Source organism: Molothrus ater, chromosome 4 (genome assembly GCF_012460135.2).
Source record: "Molothrus ater isolate BHLD 08-10-18 breed brown headed cowbird chromosome 4, BPBGC_Mater_1.1, whole genome shotgun sequence".
Taxonomy (NCBI): Eukaryota; Metazoa; Chordata; class Aves; order Passeriformes; family Icteridae; genus Molothrus; species Molothrus ater.
The window spans coordinates 23,387,786-23,408,284 of NC_050481.2; the positions used below are offsets into that span (position 1 = coordinate 23,387,786).

At 50.0% G+C, this 20,499-nt stretch overlaps 2 protein-coding genes across 4 annotated transcripts; one reads left to right on the forward strand and one right to left on the reverse strand.

Annotated features, from left to right (window-relative positions):
- The first annotated feature begins 4,443 nt into the window (after positions 1 to 4,443).
- Positions 4,444 to 11,954, forward strand: HOPX (HOP homeobox). 3 transcript variants are annotated; one of them, XM_036382341.2, is made up of 3 exons: positions 4,444 to 4,637; positions 9,073 to 9,248; positions 11,507 to 11,954. In XM_036382341.2, the coding sequence occupies exons 2-3, from the start codon at positions 9,105 to 9,107 to the stop codon at positions 11,582 to 11,584; spliced, it is 222 nt and encodes a 73-aa protein (XP_036238234.1). In that variant the 5' UTR covers positions 4,444 to 4,637; positions 9,073 to 9,104; the 3' UTR covers positions 11,585 to 11,954. The 3 variants fall into 3 exon arrangements, with proteins under 3 accessions (XP_036238234.1, XP_036238232.1, XP_036238231.1); XM_036382339.2 differs by lacking the exon at positions 4,444 to 4,637 and adding an exon at positions 8,743 to 8,810; XM_036382338.2 differs by lacking the exon at positions 4,444 to 4,637 and adding an exon at positions 8,819 to 8,977.
- A 1,675-nt stretch (positions 11,955 to 13,629) lies between these two features.
- On the reverse strand, positions 13,630 to 19,054 carry THEGL (theg spermatid protein like). The gene is made up of 6 exons (XM_036382334.2): positions 18,939 to 19,054; positions 17,826 to 17,948; positions 16,748 to 16,861; positions 16,334 to 16,454; positions 14,494 to 14,669; positions 13,630 to 13,906 (listed from the first exon to the last, which is right to left on the reverse strand). Exons 1-6 carry the CDS (start codon positions 19,052 to 19,054, stop codon positions 13,792 to 13,794), a joined length of 765 nt encoding a protein of 254 aa, XP_036238227.1. The 3' UTR covers positions 13,630 to 13,791.
- Between the last annotated feature and the right edge of the window lie 1,445 nt (positions 19,055 to 20,499).

A 20,499-nucleotide genomic window follows, 5' to 3' on the forward strand; every position in this document is an offset into this window, starting at 1 on the left:
TTCTATTGCATTCACTCAGCTGTCTCCAGCTGTGGCCAGCTGTGTAGACAAGACTATGGGCAACTAGCATCTTTTGTCAGTGCCAGCTTCCCAGGAGCTCTCTCTAGCAACCAGCTTGCTAAAGGGAACAAAAATTTTTAATTTAATTGCTTAGGGCACTTCAAGCCACACCCTGACACCCAGCAGGTGGAGCAGAGTCTCCATTATGTTCCTTCCTGGTTCATTGTCACTCTGAGTCATCCTAGTTGTCTGCCAGTGTCACAGGGCACTACAGGTGCCACAGGGGCTGTGGTGAGTGTCACAGAGATGACCCATCCTGCTCATTGGCTGTGACAATGCCCAGCAGCTGGTGGCACCAGAGCCACCCCTCCACAGGCGCCTGCCCAAACTGGTCCAACAGAAACCACGGGCTGCCAGCTGCATGGCACTGCTGCCATGAGGTGGGCACAAGGACCAGGAACCTGTGGGCTCCCTGGCGTGGGACAGCACAGGGGAAATCTTGGTCCTTGTCCCTCATGGTGAAGGCTGAGCAAAGTCATGGGATGTTCAGCACCCGTGCTCAGCCTTGAAGTTGGTCTTCAGGGTAGCATTCCTGCTACAATTGAGAGCCGTGGTGGCAGGCACGTGTTTGGACAGAGCTCATCCCTGCTCTGGAAGGGATAAAGTCCCTTCATTGGCCTTGAAGTATTTGATCACTGAAGTATTTGAGTCAGAACCTCCAAAAGCTCTCTAGGCAGCTTCAGCCTAGAGATTCAGAACAGAACAGATTTCAGCAGACATGTTCCAGCCCCCATCTCCCTGACTTGCTCCCTAGAAAAAGCACAGCTGTCCGAGCCTGTGGAAGGGCACTCGCTCCCCTGCACATTCCCCTGGCACTGCCAGGGTAGAGAGTGGATCTGCAGGTCTACTCTGTCCTCCCTCCCTGCCTCTCACCGCTGCGGGGCCGTGTTTTCCTGGGCTGGGCATGGCAGAAGCTCCCACATGCGCTGATGCCCTGCTGGCTGTCTCTGCGTGCTGCAGCACGCTCTGCCTACAAGCTATGGCAGCGCTGCTGAAAATCCTCCCGGCAAGGAACTGCACGTATCAACTCCCGGTTTAGTCACTTCAAAACAATCTGGTTAGTAAGAGTGAGAGCAGGGAGGAAGACTGTACCCCAGGCAGAGATTGCACATGGAAATACCAATGAGATGACACTGTTCTCTGAGAAGTGCTGGAACAACGGGAGGAATAATAAAACACTGCAGTTTCCATCCACACAACTGTATCCCACGGACAAAGTAAAGGCAGGAATCTTATTGGAAGGCACATCTGATTAGTATCTGTCTGGCCTGGATCCCTTCTACTGCTGAGGAGAGACAGGTTGAACCCTGTCCACAAAAACCAAAGGAAAATGCATGAAGGAGAGAGCAGAAGAGGCAGCAGCTGATCCCAGACCAGCAGTCCTGCTCCAGCAGCAGGAGCCACCTGTGCCCACCTCCTCTTGCCCCTAGCCAGGGCATGGTCTGGGTAAACACTGTGCTGCTGGCTCTTGGGGTACAACCAGTGTTGCTGCCCTCCTAGGAAAAAAAAATGGATCAAAAGAACAATGACTCAGTCAAGTTCTTGTGTATTGGGATGTCCAACAAAGGCTGCACCCTGAAGAACAACCAATCTCTTATGCTGTTATGGGGCAAGTGGGGTATGGAGGTAGAAATCTCATCTGGTTAGCTGCAAGAGTTGTCCTGTGAGTCAGTACTGACTAGTTAGAAAACTCTTCTCTAACTGAATGGAAGCCAAAATATTCTGTAAAGCCTTGTTTCCAGCCACATTTTTTTTTTTGGATTAGCGGCCAGAAAACCCCAGCACATCAGGAAAAAAAAACCCACTGGTAAACAAAACAGAAGATGGCTTTTGAGGTTTTCCTTTGCATTGGGGTGTTCAGAGGGAGAAAGAAAGCTTTTGCACTCTCTCTGCCACTTGGGTTGGGGTAGAGTCTGGAAAGCATGTATTTTTTAATTCACATACTCAGAAAAAGGAAGAAAATCTCTGCTTAATCCCCAGACAAGTGGTGCTGGTGCTAAGCCTCATTTTCAGGAAAGAAAACATGGCAAAATTCAAGATAGACACATGCATGAAAAGGAGGAAACATGAACAAGGCAGAAAAGCTGTGTTAGAGCCCATTCTATCCTGATGGCTTGACAAGTTGCTTCCCCCTTCTCCTTTCCATGTTTTTTTTCCATTCTGTCTCCATGCAGTGTTAAAGGGACATCAACTGGGCCAGGGTGGGCATGATCTGTGTGTTCAATGCCCACCCCACCTCCCCCCCAAAAGTGACCTCAGCCAATATCTTGCCATGGAGCAGTATGGATGATATTCAAGCCCTCTTCAGGAGGGGTCCAGAGCAGTGGGGTGCTGAATGCAGGCTGCAGCTGCCAACCCCTCCCTGCAATGCCACAGTATTATGCAAAATTGTCACATGTACATCACAACAGCTCTACTTCTTCTCAACAGGAAGAAAGTCTCTGTGATGGGCCTGGATGCACCCTTCATTTTGTTTCTGTTTAATCTAATTCTGCTGACAAAGGACATCCTCTGGGACAGGATCTCTTCATATCAGGTGAGGCATAAATTCCAGCAGTACTTCGACCCTCTCCCAGGAGGAGAAATGGGGTGTAAAAGATTTCAGAAAAGGTCAGAGAAGCATTAACATGTGCCAGCCAGATGTGCACAGATTTGTGACATGACTTTCACACTGTCACTGCAGGACTCCCAGTACCTCTGGAACCATTTCAATGGGGCATCTCAGCCTGAAACACGTCACTGCCAGTGCTCCCAGTGCAAGCCTGGGCTGGGTTCACAGGCTAAGAGAAAAGGGTTTTTCCACATTAAAGACTTTCTCTCCATTGACAGTAATAAACAAGGGAAGAGAGGAGCCTATCCTGTTCCTGCAGGCCATGTTACTCACATTTTGCAACTCTTGGGGCATATGCACGGAAGGAATAAAGAAAAGACAGCATACAAACATAGGAAAATCTTTCTGGATCAGAATATTTTCCCATCTGTCCTGTCACCGAGGCTGGCCAAGAGCAGATGCCAGAGCAGAGCACAGACACGGGGCAGATAAGTAGCAATACCCCTGAGAGCTCCCCCAAGGACGTGTCAGCATGCAGTTTGGGACCTCTGCCTGGACTTTCCCACACTGGGGTTGAAATCCCAGGCTGAGTCCTGCTGCAGGGGTCTGCTCCAGCCTCCTTGAATGTACCCTGATGCCCCCAAGCACAGCTCCTGGAGCCATCCTCTGGTCACATTGTCCAATCCGCTTGTGTGCACCCATTGTAGCTATGCTCCTGTTGCTTAGCACCAGTGATAAACAGGACATATTCCTTTGGCCAGGTGCCTGCCCAAGGCATGCAGGATCAAGTCTTCTCCCAAAAACCTCTCTGGCAGCCACTGAACAGCACCATTTGGTTTATCAGGCATTGAAGCTATCCCCTGATCTTGCTCGATCAATGTCATCCTGCGCTAGGAAAACTGGCACAGGTCTGCCTGTCCTTTGGCACAGATCTCTGCAATCTCCTTGCCCTGGCCCATGTTTCCCCCAAAATTACAAAACCTCTAAAGGATGGTCTTGGCTCACTGCTAAACATATGGCAGGTTTCTTGCCTGGGTTTGTCCATCCACTTCTCCCCAGGGTCAGGGCTCCCTCCCTCTGGTTCCAGACAGCTCCACAGCTTTTGCATTCTGTGCCAGTTTGAGTTTTGCTCTGGCAGATAATCTCAGCCACTGCAAGCCATACTCAATTTTTCATGAGCCCTTTCTTCAGCTTCTCTCATTTTCCAGCATCCCTTCCAGCTGTCTATAAACTGAGAGAAAAATCAGCCCCTCCCCACTGCACTCCACCCCACAAGATGCCTCTTTTTAAGCTGCTGTCTAATGCTCCCAGACCACCACACTGAGAACGGCAGGCTCCTGGGCACTTTAATCGAGGAGACAGCTTTGGCAGAGGATGCCCTGCTCTCCTCCCCATCCCCAGGCAGGCTGTGCCTCTGAGGGCCGCAGCAGCAGCAGGACAGATCCAGGACCCAGTCCTGCCCTTACACCCAGCCTGGCGCGATCACAGGGCTGACTAAAATGACAGCAGGCTCAGGAATGTTAAAGCTGGACACATCATTTGCAAGACACTCAAGCGAGATGAGAATCCAGCCCCGCAGAGCAGCGAGCGCTGCGGGCTCCATCAGGCCGGGCTCCTTGCAGCGGCGCAGCGGGATGCAGCGCGGCCGGGCGGGACGGGCTCGGCTGCACGACGCGCAGTTTCCGCCGCACCCCGCCTGCACCTTTCCTGTACCCCCGCAGGAAGCGGCCCCGGCCGGGACCGCGTCCTGCGGCCCCGAGCGCGGCGGGACGCGCCCCGACGGCCGCCGGGCACCGAGAGCCCGCGGAGCGCACGGCCACGGAGCGCGGGGGAGCCCTGCCAAAGGGAGCGGGTGCCAAACCTGAATTACCAGCCCAGAGAGTGGCTGTGGATCCCGGCAGCTCCTGTGATTTGCGGCAGGTTTTTCAGGTCCCCGCCTGTCAAACACACACGCAGATACTTAAGCAGTCACCCGAGGACCTGCGGGGTTCTTGTTTTACACACTTCTGGTCCCTGCCAGCTCCAGGTAAGCACAGGCTTTGAGCAGGGGGTGCTGGGGTGGGTTTGCAGTTGGGGATGATGGGATGGAGGGAAGAGCTCCCCTGTGAGTACTGATGCTGAGGAGGTCGGACCTGCACCCAGCAGGGCAGGAAGGCTCATGCCTGAGGCAGGCACAAGAGAGACCCCCAGGCAGAGGCCACCACGGCATCCTGCCTCTGCTACAGCAGCTGCTGTGCTCCTGTTTGCTTTGTTCCTACCCGATATTATCTTCTAAAAGACTGGACGGGTAGTTTACAGGATGCATGACAGGTGTTTTTTCCTTATTTATGACAGGGCCCGGTTTATTTTTAAAGCCTCTGTCCCACCTTATCCTGTGCGCCATGCTGGCTGATGTTATCCACAGCCACCCCGCAGCAGGAGGATGAGCAAAGCTCAGGACAGGACATGGCTCTGCAGCAGAGCAAGGGAGGGTAAAAGAGCTCGATTGCATTGAGAACTGCTATTTTGATCCCTGCAGTGGCAGGAAATAGCTGCAAGCTAAAACCAGATGCAGATGCCTCCAGTCACATCCCAGCCCTGACAGTGGGAACACTGGGAAAGGGGTCAAGAAGCCCAGCAGAGGCTATGGAGCCCCATCAGCTCGACAGGAGCTACAGCTCAGAGAGATTTCCAGGAGCTTTGGGTGCAGTAAATCATTAGAAAGCTGCACAGCCAGCCAGCTATTGTGACTACTGTTCAAAAAAGCAAAGCTGAGCAGACAGAGATCACGTCTTTTCTGGAAAAGTGGCAGATTTCTGCCAGGGTTGTAAATGCTGACCGCACTAGCAGTGCTGGACAAGCATGCTGGGACACAGAAAGATGTCCTTGCCCATTTCAGGCCAGAGCTAGGAGTCCTGCTAGTAACCCCAGGGTGTTTCTGGGGAGCTGGGTGCAACCACAGGACATGGACAGAGTATTACATATTTATAATAAGACTTTCTCTCGCTGCACCTTGTGTCCATCGGCCATTACCTTTTGTCTGCTCACTCCAAAATGGCCCTGAAGGTGCATTTTAATGCCCTATCAGCCACACTAAGAGCACCAGGTGCTGTCATGTACATAGCAATGCTGGCTGGAGCTGCCCACAGCCCAGGCAGCTGCTGATCCACTTGCAATCTTCTGCTATCACATCGCTCTACCTAAAACCACGACAGTCAGAGCCAAGTGTGAATTCCCCAGGGGTCCTTAGCCTGACACTTAGGACAGAGCAGGTGTGGTGGTTTCCCTGTGACAGTGCATCTGGAATTGTCATTTCTGCCTGGGTGAGTAAACCCCAGCTGAATGACAACTGCAGCCCCACAGCCCTGCTGAATTCTGGCTAACATTCTTTGCACTGAAAAAGCATTTTTTTCAATGTTGTCAAAAATTTAAGAGGAAAAAAGCAGTAAGAAGTGGTGCTTTTCAGCAGCTAAGCCAAACAGCTGTGAGTCTCCATATTTCTGACAGGCTTAAAGAAATGTGAGACAATCACCTTTCCTGTACAGGGAGAGATGTTGGACAGCCTGAAGCCCAGCTGCATGCCTGGGCTTAAACGAGGCTCCATTTAAGTAGTGGGCAGATGATTAGTGGTCTCAATAGGGCCAGTCTGGCCATTTAGGTGCTCCTGGTGCCCTCAAGTCGTGTCATATACCTCCAAATTTAGCATCCAGGAGGTGCCAAGTGCTAGAGGCCATATGCTGCACAGGGGTCACATGGCTCCTGAAAGCCTCCAGGACATACTGGAGCGATGTGGGGAGACCTGCAAAGCCCTCCAGGAGCCCCAGGGTTTCTGCCTTTTCCTGAAACCCATCTCACAACCTTGAGAGGCAAAAACTGTACTCCTTCCAGAGCAGGGGTAGGGGGGACACAAAGAAAAGCTATCAGGCATCACATCCCACCTGCTGGGGCACCCTGAGCTGCCAGCAGGTAGAAGATACTGTGTCCTGTGGGGAAATGCCTCAGGAAGCTGGAGATCATCAGAAGCAGAAATAGCTGTGCAGGTGAAACATGAAAGGTGAAGCACGAGCTCCCTATGCAAATCCATGCACTCACATCAATGCACATTAATGCAGCAGGCTGCAAACAGTGATTTATGAGCTGCCAAGGCATGTTGCTGCTGGTGGCCCGGGCTAGATGCATAATCTGGATGTAATGAGGATCCCTTTGTGGCTGGGCTTTCTATGGGAAGGGCAGGTGGCTCAGTTGTGTGCTGAAAAAAGAAGAGGCAGGACTTGTGGCCTGAGCTTGGCCTCATCTGCATTTTGGCCTCATGGAGAGCTTGGCAGCCACAGTGCTGGAGAGCAGCACCTCAAGTCCAGGGGACCTCCTTCTACCCCTGCATCTTTTCCAGAGGTCTACAAACATCTAAGGTAGCTGAGCAGCATTCAGCAGACTCCTACTACCTCACATGAATGAGGAACTGAATTATGATGCCCCCTCCCTATATGGATGCTTCTGAACTGAGCTGACTTCAGCAAGCCCAGGCAGCTGCAACGCACTGCAGACAAGGCCAGCTTGGCTTGCAGTACCTGGGGTTAGAGATGGTCTTTCCTCAGTCCACCCAGGGCTGGTGGGTCATACTGTCTGTACTGTCTACCAGCACTCTATGGCACTCAGATGGCTCCGATGTTACACAACTTCTGTGTTACAATCCGTATTTACCAAGTGACTCAAGCAGAGTGGGCTGTTTCACAACCAGCCCTAGTCTATTTATAAGCCCCTACTCAAATACCAAAGGATTCTTTTATTAGTCAAAGCACTTTCTGCAGAGGAGGCTCAGGGGGATCTTTGTTTTATGAGGTAAAGTTCAAAGAAGAGGATCTCTCCAGCCTCTCACTGTGCCTGGCTCTTCACAAGCTGCAAGACAGTTTTGAAGCTGAGCTCCATCCTAGCAGTTCTGTCAGCAAGAGAAAGCCCTGGGGCATTCAGTACCCCAGGGTACCTAAAGGTGAGTTACCAGCCAACCAAGAAAGCAGTTGGGTTTAAACCTGCGCAGTAGGAGTGCAGCATGATGGATGTTCCAGGATCACACTCCAGAGCCAAAGGGAAAGAAAAGCTGGACTGCAGTGTGGAAGCAGGGCAGGTCTGCAGCAGATGGCCCACAGGAATCCCAAGAAGGGCCAAGGGCTCCTGGCAGCACTGGAGAACCAGCAACACCAACCAGCCAACCTGACAGAGATGGGCCAGGCAACTGGGACAGCAGGAGAGCAGATCAAGAAAGGCCACATTTTTGCAACCAGCTCCTCCCCTGCCAATACCCCACAGCCTGGTTTCAAAAACACCACAGTGATTCAGCATCAAGGGACTTGTGCATGCTGTGTGGGGGCAGTGCCTTGTTTTAGTTGACTGAATTAGCAAGCTCGACTCTCTGCCATGTGAAAGCAAACCTGAAGCCCAGCAGAAAAGAGGTGTGGGACTTAGCCAAGATGCATTTGCTTTGCGTGTTCTTTTGGGCCAAATCTTCCAGAGATTATGCAAAGCACAAGTGGGACAAGGGTAACTCTGGAGGAAAACATGGGCTTCTTGGTGCTGCCTCTGCTGGGAGCACCTAGGACTGACCCCAGTCAGAGGCAGCAAGTGCTTGAACAACAGACATACACTGCGTCCAGTCCTTGAGGATTTGAACACTTATACACCAAAACCCAATCAATCAACTAACCAGTTCAGTGATGCTCAGGAACAATAGGACAAACTGTTAATGCCCATGTGTGGTAACATTAAATATTACTTAAAACAGTGCAGCTCACCTTCTCATGGCCAGCATTATGTGATGTCCGGCCACACTGCTAAGAGAAGGACCTGGACACTGATCCTGAGGAGGGGAAACAGGGTGGTTTCTGGATCAAAGACCATGCTCCCAGAAGATCATGTATGCTCTGTTTTATCATTCCTTTGCACAAACTTGCCTGATCACTGGGAAGCAGGGGAAAAAAAATAAGCAACCACCTACTAGGTCAGATGTCAGATATTGTCCCTTCTCCTAGAGGATAAATAATGTTTTTTAACTAATGTCTTTAAATTAACCCCCTGAACATGCCCATTGCTGTGACATCACTCCTAAGTGACGCCCAGGCCTAAATAGGGCTGTAAACAGGAATCGTTCCCATGGGAGTGACACTGGCTATAAATACAGCACCAGGGGAGTGCTGAGCAGCCTGCAGCTTCCTGCCAGCTGAGGATGGTGAGACAGCTCAGCGCTGGGCATTGCTGCCGTGTGCTCGCTGCAGTGAGGAAATGAGACAGGAGTTGCTGGGGGGCTGGTGCTCCCAGCTGAGCTCCCTGGCATGCCTTTGGGAAGGGAGTTGAGTCCTGCTGCAGCCAGAGGCCACAGCTGGGGTCGGGGGGAAGGTTGGTGGGATATGGATGGCAAATCTGGGGCTCAGCAAGTGTGGCCCCCACTGGCCACTCCCAGCTTGAGCAATGACACCAGGCCCTCTCTGCAGTGCCTGGCCCCATAGCCCTGCCCCAGGAGGAGATGGCCATGGAAAAGCCAGTGATTCCCACTGAGGAGCAGCTGGAGATCCTGGAATACCACTTCTGCAAGGTGAATAAGCATCCTGACCCCACCACACTGTGCCTCATCGCTGCTGAGACTGGGCTCTCCGAGGAGCAGACTCTGGTGAGTGCATGCCCCTCATCCTGCCCCTGGCACCAGCCCTGCTCCCCCTGCATGCCTCTGTGCTCCACATCTCCTGCCTGCCCTGGTCTATCATACACCTGTCTGTCCCCCCACAGGCTTCCTACAGCACCCCTGCCCTTCTCATGCTCCCCCCACATGCCTGCACTCCTCTGTGCCCCATGTGCTCCCTGAGTGTGCTCCCTGCACCACCGTGCACCCTGCACTCTCCTCACTGCGCCCACAAGTCTCCTCTGCACCTCTGCAACCCCCAGCACACTCCTAACTGCACCCAGAGAGCTCCAATGCCACACAGCACCTCCCTGTACCCCACATCCTTCCTGCACTCCACGTGTTCTGCTCCTGAATTTACAACCTGTGCATGCTGTTCTTCCAAACTATTTCTGATAGTCTTGGATGCACAAACTACTGCTGGTTTTAATGTCTGAAGAAACTACTGTCATTTTAAAACAGATAGAGGGTAGATGCAATTCCTGCAGGATATGCTGTGGGACATTCTCAGGCTGTGCACCTTCCCCCAGTCAGCGTCCCAAAGCCCCGATGTCAGGCAAGTCTGTCAGCCTCTCCAGGAGACATAGAGGCCTCCAAATATCCCTCCACAGGGACAGGCTGCCACTGTCTGGGAATGCCACCAAGCCCTGTGATCCAGCTGGCTACCTGCAGGCTACCGTGGGCTTCAGAAGCAAACGGCTTCTTCCCAGTTCCTTCAGGTGGCAGTGCAGCTCATTGGGATGTAGGTGTTTACTGGACCCACGGAAGCATTTATGGGTATAGAAAAGAAATCCATCCCACTGGAAAGTTAGCAGCAGTTTGCAGAGAGCTGCCAAGCCTGGCTCTCGCTCAGCAAAGCCAAATTGGCAATGTCAGCATTTAGCCTGTCCCAGGGAAAGATGCTGGAACAGCATCCATTGCACAGATAGTCCTCAGCTGGAGTGGACTGTGCTTTGGTGACAGGCAGGTATCAATCACTGCTTGTTTGAGGCAGCAAGGAGGCAGTACCCCTAAAATACCTTTTTCTCCATAGAAATGGCACTAATCCTTTTTATTTCCTCTACAGCAACTTGTAAACACGGGCCATATATGCCCAGGGCACCTCTGTAGATGTCTTAAAATCCTCCCTGATAGCTATCTTTTACCACTAATCCAGTGTGCTCCTAGAGATCTGGAGATGGAGGTCATGTCAGGGACAGGATCAAGACTGGGGTGGTGAGCTGCAAAGTGCCTGCATTGCGTAGAACACAGGGAATCATTGCCCCTGTCATCTGGAGTGTTTTATCATCTAGAAATAGCAGCCATTTTAATAAAAAATTCAGTAACGATGAGATGCAAAGAGGAGATTATGATTTAGGACAGAAAGTGAAACTTTTGAGAGAAGGCTAGGCTGTCAATCGTATGACTGGATGTGGTCAAAGGCAGTGTGAGTGTGAGAGGCACTTATAGAGAGCACTGTGGTTGTATCATTATGGAGCATAATAGTTTCAAAAATAACCATGAACAAATATAGCAACAAAATGAACTGCAACAAAAGGAATCACAGGCACATGGCCAAAGAAAAGGCTGAGCTGTGCTTCCGGCACATGAGTAGTATTTCTTTTCTTTCTTTTCTTCTTAGGTAGTGTTGCTTTAACCAAATACATTTTATCTAATATTTTAAATTGTGGCTGTCTTGAAGTGGCATCAGCAGCCCTTTGAATAGATTTCCAGATGCTAAGTTACAGCAGACATAGTGTTAAGTGCTGCTAACATAGATGTGTGTATTGCCTTAAAACTAAGATGATTTTTAAACAATTTTAAAAATAGATTTGTTCTTAAATTTTTTGGAGAGCCAATCTGCTGTACCTCTCATGCCTTCTGAAACAGGTGAGCTTTCAATTCCTGTCAGTTTGGAACTTGCAAAGGATTTTTTCACTTCTCCAGTCATTTAAACAGACACCATCCAGCTCCTCAGCCAATCTCTTACTCTGCAAGTAAAACCTGGGCTCACAGCAATAAAAAAAAGACTCACCCATGCTGTCAAGGTCTGAAGTGAGCTAGAGAAATGAGTTTGAAGGAGGCGCACATGTAGGTTACAAGACTGTTCAGTCAGGAGCAACCATCCTGGCTGCCTGCACTGCCTGGGAACAGCACCATGAGTTCCCCTTGCCTCGTCCCACGTGCTGATATCTGCACCTTTAGAAGAGTGATTCGGAGGCTTTGCTCAGCCCAGTGCACTCAGTCTCTGCTTTGTTCTTTCTCTCCAGAAATGGTTCAAGCAGCGCCTGGCGGAGTGGAGGAAGTCTGAAGGGCTGCCCTCAGAAAGCGGGTCTGTCAGGGACTAGAGGATGCTGCTCCAATCCCCTTGCCTCTTATAAAGGATGGTGAAGCTCTTCAGTGGGTTTCCTTGGAGTTCTTCTGTTGCAATAGGTTTTGCGATACAAAGTAATACTCTGCTATTTAACATAAATCTTATTTAACATGTACATAACCAGAAAAAAACCCACTATATAGAAATATATATATATATACATATACACACACGTGTGTGTATACAACTTTTGATGGCTGATAACCTATCTTGTGATTCCCACCCATTAACAGCAGCTGCACAAGAAAGCGCAATTTCATGCCCTCGTTCCAGGCTTGCAAAAATTTTGCCATGATATCTGTTCAAATATAGAAGGAAGAAATAAAGATTCCTTTTCCTTACAATCCCCAGAGGCAAAGTGTGTGTGTGAGCTTTAAGGTGCAGATCATCCAGAGAGTGGGGCATCTGGAAAACCAAGTGTGTTGTTCAAGTGACCTGATTTGGCTCAATGTGCCTAAATCAGCTCTGGATACTGCAAACCAAGTGCCTACACCATAATCAGACCAAGCCAAGCACCCCTTGAATGCCTTTTCTACCTTTCTGTTAAAGGTCACCAAAGAGAAAGAACTCATGGGTTGTTTTGAGTTTTACCCAGTGCAATTACAAAAACCCAACATTTTTTAATGAGAGGAGCTGTGCTCTGTCCTGTTTGTGCTCCCTGCCCCCATGACAGGAGGCAGACTCCTTCCTCTGGAAGGGCAACATTTCTCCCAGGCAGCCTCAGTGGGCACAGTGGGTTTTCCCTTTGCCATGGGAGAGCCATGGGCAGCCTCATCTCCTAGGGCACCTGTGGGTCCATGCATGGCAGCCCACACAGCCCCACACACCTCCTAATCCCTGGGGTGGCAGAGGATGGTGGTGCTGGGGTTCCCCCACAGCATGGGGGTTTTAGGGGGAGACCCCAGTCTCCCCCAGCCATTCTCAAGCCTGAGGAATGCAGTTGCACTGGGGCTCTTGCACGAAGTCCAGACTCTCATCCTTCCTGGCACAGGACAATGCCTGGTCTAAAAATAACCAGGACAATTTCCCAGTGACCTTACCTTGTTCAAAAGGCTTCAAAAGTCCTCTGCTTAGTGGATTACTGAATCAATTAATGGATCCTGTGATTAATCCCCTTCTGGTTTGTGGTCACCTGCCTCTACTCCTTTGGAAGGAGAATCAGCTTAACAAAGGGAAGATTAAAATACATTGGCTCTGAAACTGCCATATGCTCTCATTTGTGGCTTTTGTCCCTGACTGGTGAGCATCTCTCTTGCCTCAGTATCTCCAGCCTGTCACCAGTGGTTGGGCAGCCAGCGCAAAACACACTGACCCTGCAGGTAGCAGATAAAAGCATTCTCCCTTTATGTCATGCCCTGCACAGGCTGTGTTGTTCCCCTGCAATCCAGCTGCCAAACTGACTCACCCACAGACCTGAATGGAGCTCAGCATTTGGTCTGCAGACACTGGCATCAATACTTGTTTTCTGCTTAGCCTTTGCAACTTGCCTTCTCTCTTACACTGAGGGGAACTCTGATTTTTTGAGTTAGGCTCCAAAAATCCCAATGCAGAACTCTCTTATTTTGCCCAGGGTCACACAACTGAGTATCTGAACCACATAGCTTTAACCCACCTATGTAACTGGATCTGCCTGTTCTCCAGGCATTTGAGAAAATAGGTCCCAAATCCAAGCCAACTCAACATACATTGTAGCCTTTTGCATTTCTACTTCTGTCACAAGCATAAAACTTTTGCTTGTTTTATGTTTTGCTAAACTAAAGTTTTGCTAAAACTTTAGCAAAAAGTTTTAAACCTAAATTCAGGAGTTGTGTTGCATCAACTTAGTGCGTGCTTTTGAGTTTAGTTTGCCACACTTCCCTTCATGAAAGGACAGTTCCTGTGCTGCCTTCCCCCAGCAGTTGTTTCATTACTTCTTAAACTATTACAGCAAAACAATCAAGAGAGAAACTCCAGACATAACCCATCCTAGGGAGAGAGTCTTCCCACATTAAGTTGAATTCTGTTATTTTCCCTGATGACTATTCTTAAGGAATGATGATTTTATTTTAACTCCCAGAAAGCGTTCTGCTGAGTGCTGCCTCTGTGCTGTGTTCAAAGAGATTTTCCAGCCACAGCACAGCCAGAGAGAGTGATGTTCCAAGGGGTGATATGGGAAGATGGCAGGAGCATTTCTGAAGGAGCTTAGCGCTTAATTGGTTGAGCTAGTTCTGCGAGCCGTGGAGTACAAACCGCCTTCAGAGCCCTCTCTTTCACTTTGAACGCATCTGGGTCGAGTGCAGTCAAGCCCATACGAGGTCTGGAGGAGAGAGGGTAGCAATAGTCAATCCTGACTGCAGCAAGGCCAGCTGTCAGCTGCCTGCAAGCTCCCACACCTCTGCCTAAGCCTGCCCTTCCCTGTCAAGGGAGGACAAAAGGCATCACACCTCCAATGCTGTCGTCAGGAGAGGGGTATCTCTCACAGCCACTACAGCCAGGTATTCCCCCACCCTCTGTGAAACATCCTCCCAGCACTTCCTGCAGACTGGGCTGAGGTCAGCTGCAACATGCTGGGCAACAGGAGTGTATTACACTCTGCCCTTGCCAGATGGTTGCTTTTTATAGTTGGAATTAATAACAAGTCCCAACCAGTAATTCTGCTGGAATTAAAGAGTTCCTGTTTCTTCTCTTTTGACTCTCCTTCTACCTCAAAAGGGCTTTTTAAACCGCAATCCAGGTAGCATTAACTCACCCAAATATATAAAACCCAGGCATTTTGGAAGTGGAAGAGCACTTCCCAATCTTGGCCTAATCTCTCTGGCCAAACACAAATGAACAAGGTGCCATGAGCCACACAAAATGGGCTGGCAGCTGATCGATTTCCCGGGACAGGGAAGCAGTACCTACCTTGAGGAAGGCTGGGCCAGCCCCACAATTCTTTTTGTAGCCACTGCACGCTTGGCAGCCTCTGTCACAGGCCACTCGGGATCCCGCGCAGGCATGAACTTAGGGTGGAGTTGTTTGGGCTTTGACAGCTCAATGGTCCGAGGGCTTGCAATTACCTTCCGAGATGACGTGGAAACCTGTGGCAGAATGGGGAGGAAGGCCTTTAGAGATGCTCCTGGCATTCGAGGGTGCTCAGCCTGCAACCAACTCAGAGTTACCAGGTTCACAGGCACTGACCGCACACAGATGGGGACACAATCATATCCTCAGCTGTGTTTGGCACCAGGCAAACTGTAGAAGAAGAAACCACTGCCTCGTCAGTCCCACAACCTGCCCTCCAGCCTCCTGTTACTCACAGCCCTTCGTCCAACCCACCCCCAGCACTGGAGATCCCAGTTAGGCACTTGTCCACCTATCCCCATCCCTACAAGTGCAGGTTAGGCACAGCTCTGCCATTCTCTGGGGATATGTGCTGGGAGTCAGTTCATGCTCTGAATGGAGCACAAGTCCTGCTTTCCAGCTCAGGAAGCAGCTATGCCAGCCTCACGGAGAGCAGCACATCCAGGGCTGACATGAAGATAGCCACAAGCGACTGAGCACCTGTGCCCACTCCTCTGCCAGAAGTCCCATCCATGTCGGGTGATGCTGCCTTACCGGAGACATGACAACACCAGGTTTGGTGTGTGTAGTGCAGCAGGTCATCTCCCTGATCAAGGGCTCTGCCAGCTTCTGCACCCGCGCCGATGCACTGGCCGAGACTGCTAAGCTGGAAACCTGGGTTGGCACCTGCACGGACCCAGAATGGGGGAGGGACGTGCAGACACAGAGCTTGTACAGCAGCCCACAGGGACATGCTCCCTCTCCACAGGGATGAACATCCCAGCACCCTCCCTGGGGTGACCATGACCCATACATGGTCACTCTTAATTTTCCAGAATCCATTATTTTTTTCCACCTGAACTGTCAAGTCATTTTGGTGCTATACGGATTCCCCAGCTGTTGCCCACTCAGAGCCAGGAGGGAAGTGCCTGTAATGAGAGCCTATGTAGTCAGGTAAAAGTACAGAGAAATTCCTTCCATGTTTTTTATATTCATCTTCTTGCCCAAATCAAATAACTTCCCTGCTAAGGAGAGACATTCAGATTTCAGAGTAAATTTGCTGCTATGGTTAACTGCATTCCTACAGAAAATGTGATTACTTCTCCAGCAGGGGACTTCTTCCAAAATTTTTCACAGGGTTACTGTTGCCCAGTCCTGCTCCAGCCCAGACTCCCATTTCCCAGCCCCAGAGGCTGCATCCAGAAAACCTAGTCTTTGCCATGGAAATTAGTGTAATCTGAGATTGCTCCAAGCCCTTTCACCCCTGCCAAAGCAATGACCCACCTAAAAGGAACAAGCTCAGAAATATAAATTAGGCTTCTGACAAAATGTAGTTAAAGTACACACAGTAGTTGCAATCTCATGCCCCCTGTGTACTCAGATAGGAGCACAGTTGCCCAGCTACAAACATGACTACTCCCTAAGAGCTAAACATGCCATTTCCATCAGGTTTCTCCACTTTCCCAGAGGATGTAGCCCAGATGCTTCCCTTGGCTCTCCTGCTATACTAGGCTGCTCCAACCTGGCTGGTTTTTGTCTCCCAGCAGGAGATTAGCAAAGACAACATTCTTCTCTGAAAAGGCAGTTTCTTCCAGTGCCATAAACTGCAGCAGAACCAGGCAGCTTCTCCCCTCCATACACTGGGCACATCCAGGGGTGGGACACAGGACAGTTTGCTGCATCCCTGTACCCTCCTCCTCACCTCTCTGGGCGGCATGAAGTCTGGGTGCAACCCCTTTGGCTGGGCAAGCTGCAGTATCCGCTTGGAGGCATTGTAGTTCTGTGCAGCCAGGGACACAGGCCACTCAGGGGTCTCACGGGATCTGGAAGCACAGAGTCATGGCACTGGCACTCACAGATGCTCTCCAATCTGGCAGCAGCTGGGTTGTCTAAGACTCACATTTGCTGCAGTAGAAGGCAGCTTTGTCTTGTGGCCATTTCCAGTGTAGAACTCATCCCATGAGAGAATCCAGAAGTTCTAATCCCAGCAGAGACCCTGCTCTGCATTTTTGCCCTCTGTTTACCCATGCTCTGTTCCTGCACTTGTTAGACACCACTGATGCTACAGGACCCGAGGCTCTACCTATAGCACCCTATAGGCTTTCTAGCCTCTCACCTTTGTTCCAGGTAAGCAGGGAGGTATTTTTTAGGTTCAGACAACCTCAGCAGCCGTTCAGAAGGGTAGCCATACTTTGGTAGCAGGGGATTCCCACCAATTACTGGTCTGCAACTGTACAGAAAGAAAGATTTTTGAGAAGCAGCACAGAAGAGCTAGCAAAAGGCAACTGACAGAGAACATGATCCTTGCAGATGGTAACCTAAATCTGGTTAAACATCCATGCCCGCTGCATGAACAAAATTTGGCACTGGAGCACATGGAAAAGCCATGAACAAACAGGCATTTACACCTGAGATTTCCTCACTTTAAATCATGTTGGCATCTGAAGAGTCCTCTTTCAAGCACTCTCGGTGCACTGCCTTCAAAGTCTAGGCTTTTCCTGAAGCTCTTCCACAACATCTAGCAGCATTTATGTTGGTAAGCTCTGCCAATTTGGAAACCTCTTTGTTACAATGGCTTGATAGCACCTTGTGCCCTTTTAGCTCCTTTCATCTTGGTGTCTCCCCTAGTGCCTTGTTCATCCAGCTTTCAAACAAGCATAACTGTTGGAATATGCCTGTCATCACCAGGGAAGAAGGAAGAAGAGGTAAGAAGAAAGGCAGTAAGTGCTGTTGTATGGACACCTTTAGCAAGAGACAGTAGCTCTCAGGAGGATGAGAGACCATAACTGGTGATAGTGGCAGAAGGGAGAAAACTACAGACATGCATATCTTGACATTCCTTCAGATTCCTTCAGGTAGAGGAAAGCCAGGAGTGCAACGCAGTTTCATCTCCATTCTCATTGCTAGGACTTCTCACAGACTAGCAACCACCACTTTGACTCCAAAAGAGCTTCATCTTCTCCAACAGAGCTACAAATTACTTGCTTCAAGTAATGCAGCACCACAGTAATTTATACTTTTTACATCAATTTTCATTTCAATTCCAAAACATTATCTACTTTTTACACCATGCAGTGACAGCAGAGGTTTAAGTGGAAGATGGCATCTCCCCTTTCCCTGGGAGCCAGTATACCCCCCTAGAGAATATGCTCTGAGCTGCCTCCTTCTCCAAGATCTGCTACCACATCACTGACCTGCGCCCATACTTGGTAAAATCTTTCTTGGGCTTGCACAGATACAAGGTTCTTGCAGATGGTCGAGCTGTCATAGCACCAGGTGTGAGACTCCATATCGTCTCTTGGTTTCCCCATACAAGCCTAGAAGGAACAGCAAGGTTGTTGAAATTTAGTAGCAGGCACATGTGTGAAATGTGTTTGCTAGGGCTATCCTTCCCTGCCTAGGGTGGAACACACACACACACCCCCACCCTATAGCTCTCCACACCTGCAAAGTGCCACCAGCACCCCCTGAGCATTCTCCTTCTGTGGCTCTGAATTTCCCAACACTCTCCTGCTGGTTGTTGTCAACTAAAAGGAAAAGATTCTTAAAGTGATAGGTTTTAGTTACCAGTGGATGTGCAGAAAGGGTCCTTTCATTACATCTCTGAAACCCCTGGAGGAGTTTCATCACTGCATTTCTTTTGCCTCACCATTACCACCCAACTATACCGCAGGTATGACAGTGAAAATAGTAACAACTTTACAGTCAGGGTGTGCCATGGAAAGTGGGTGAGGTTTTACAGCAGGTTAGTGGTTACTCTCCTGTGCCCAGGGCAAATTTGGAGTTGCTCATCCCTCACTGAGAGGCCATGATGGGAGAGGGTACTGGGGTAGTTGGGACAGGGAACAGCAGGGCAATGGGTTTGTGGAGCCTTTATTCAAGACCCATACAGATAACGGAGAAGAGATGTTATCACGAGACTGTTGCCCTGGCTTGTCAAGCTGTAGTTTGATCACATCACACAGACAGCAGCTCTGTTCCTAAAGCTGGGCTGTATCCTCCAGGACAGAGCAGCCTGGCTCCCATGGCCCAGTCACCCTGCACCACACACCATCCTACCCCACAACATCTCAGCTGGGCAGCTCAGATCAGATAGGGCAACAAAGGCAAGGCTCAGGTCAAGCCCAGGGTTTTGATTGAGCACTTGAAAGAGCAAACTGAAGGCAGCCCTTCAAGTATGGAACATCTCAGTCTGCTTTTCTAGGGGCAGAGGGGAAAGGAGTAGCAAGACAATAGCCAAGGGTCTGCTCTGGCTGAGTCCCATCAGTCCCCAGCCCTTGAGCAAGTCTGTTTGAACACCTACTTACGTGGGACTGCTGACTTGGCTAAATAGTGGCTTGGGGTCTGCAAGTACCTCTATCCTGCCAAAATTGTAGAAAAGGACAAACATGCCATTAACCATACAGTTAAACCAACAAAGCATAAAGAAGCTACTGCTGTACTCAAAGCCATACAAACACTCTCAAAGCCCTGTGCTTTTGCCTCCTTTCCCTTGAGAGAGTGTGTTTAAGGACCTCTCTCTTCAAGTACTTTCCACCCATTTAATCTGGCAAACTCACCAGCCCATGAATTTTTGTGTTTTCTCTTAGACTGAAGAGACACAAATTTGCAATTCTGCCTCCACTGATGGCTGGAGAGTGGGAAGGAACTTTTCTGGTCAATAACATACCATAAAACAGGTACAAGAAGGATGGTCTCCCAGCCTATGGGAGCCCAGATGAACAAACACCTGTTATCACCACGTCATGGTTTACTAAAAGGCACCATGGGGACAGCACTGTGTTTCCACATGGCTTTAGGAGCACATTTTATTTCAGTCCATTTAGCACAGAGGTCCTAGATGCTGTATAGACACAGGAACATACATAGTCTCTGCCCTAGGAACAGCTCTGGAAATGTTTTTACTGAATATACAACAGACTAAAACCTTTCATGAAGATCAGGTATCACTTCTGAGGCCCGAAGTCCCAGTGACTGGGAAGTGCCTGAACTTTATGAGCCTTGGTACTGAGAGGAGAACAAGATAATCCAGTGCCACAAGTGTGTTACACAACTTCTTGATGTCACAGACCAAGCCCATACCCACCCACTGGGGCCACAGGTGCCTACCCACAGCCAGCTGGTGAACAACCACACTGTGCAGGCAGCTGTGGAAGTGCTCCACCATGGAAAAAACACAGAAGGTGGAAGCCTGAGGCATTGCTTCCCTGCCCCATACCACCTGACAATGCAGCAGCATGGCCCTAGAGAAGAGCAAGGACACCAGCAGAGAGAGATACTTGCCAACAGAAAACAATCTGTGCTGTGGGGACACACCTGTGGTTTCTCTGATGGGGCTAATACTGCTAGTAAAATGCCAAGCCCTGGCAAATTCTTGTCAGAGAGCTCAGCACCACAGAGATCCCTGAAATGGCAGGCTGCTGTTACAGCATCGTCACTGCATGAGATGCCTGTCACGCCTAACTTGGGCCACAGAGCTGCAAACGCAGCTCCTGCTGAGATCCTACAGAGGCAGCTGCCTGTAGGACTTTGGCTCCCTGCCACCAGTTCAAGACAGGACACGGTCAGGAAGGCAGACGTCATTTCAGGAGCCAAAACCCAGTTTAAGCTCTTTAGTCCCAAGCGGGTCCCTAGAGGGTTTTCCTTGCAAGGGGGCGAAGGATTAGCACACAGAGGTTCCCCCCAGCCTAGCTGTGTTGCAGAGCTGGCCCTATCTCTGCAAGCAGGCTCATTGCTGTTCCTCAGCTGCTGGCACAGATCCAGCACACAGCCACAGCCAAATCTAGCACAACATAGTGCACATGGCCCTAGTGCCCCACAATGCTGTGCAAAGCTTGCATCATGATCCAGCCAAAGAATGAGGCACGC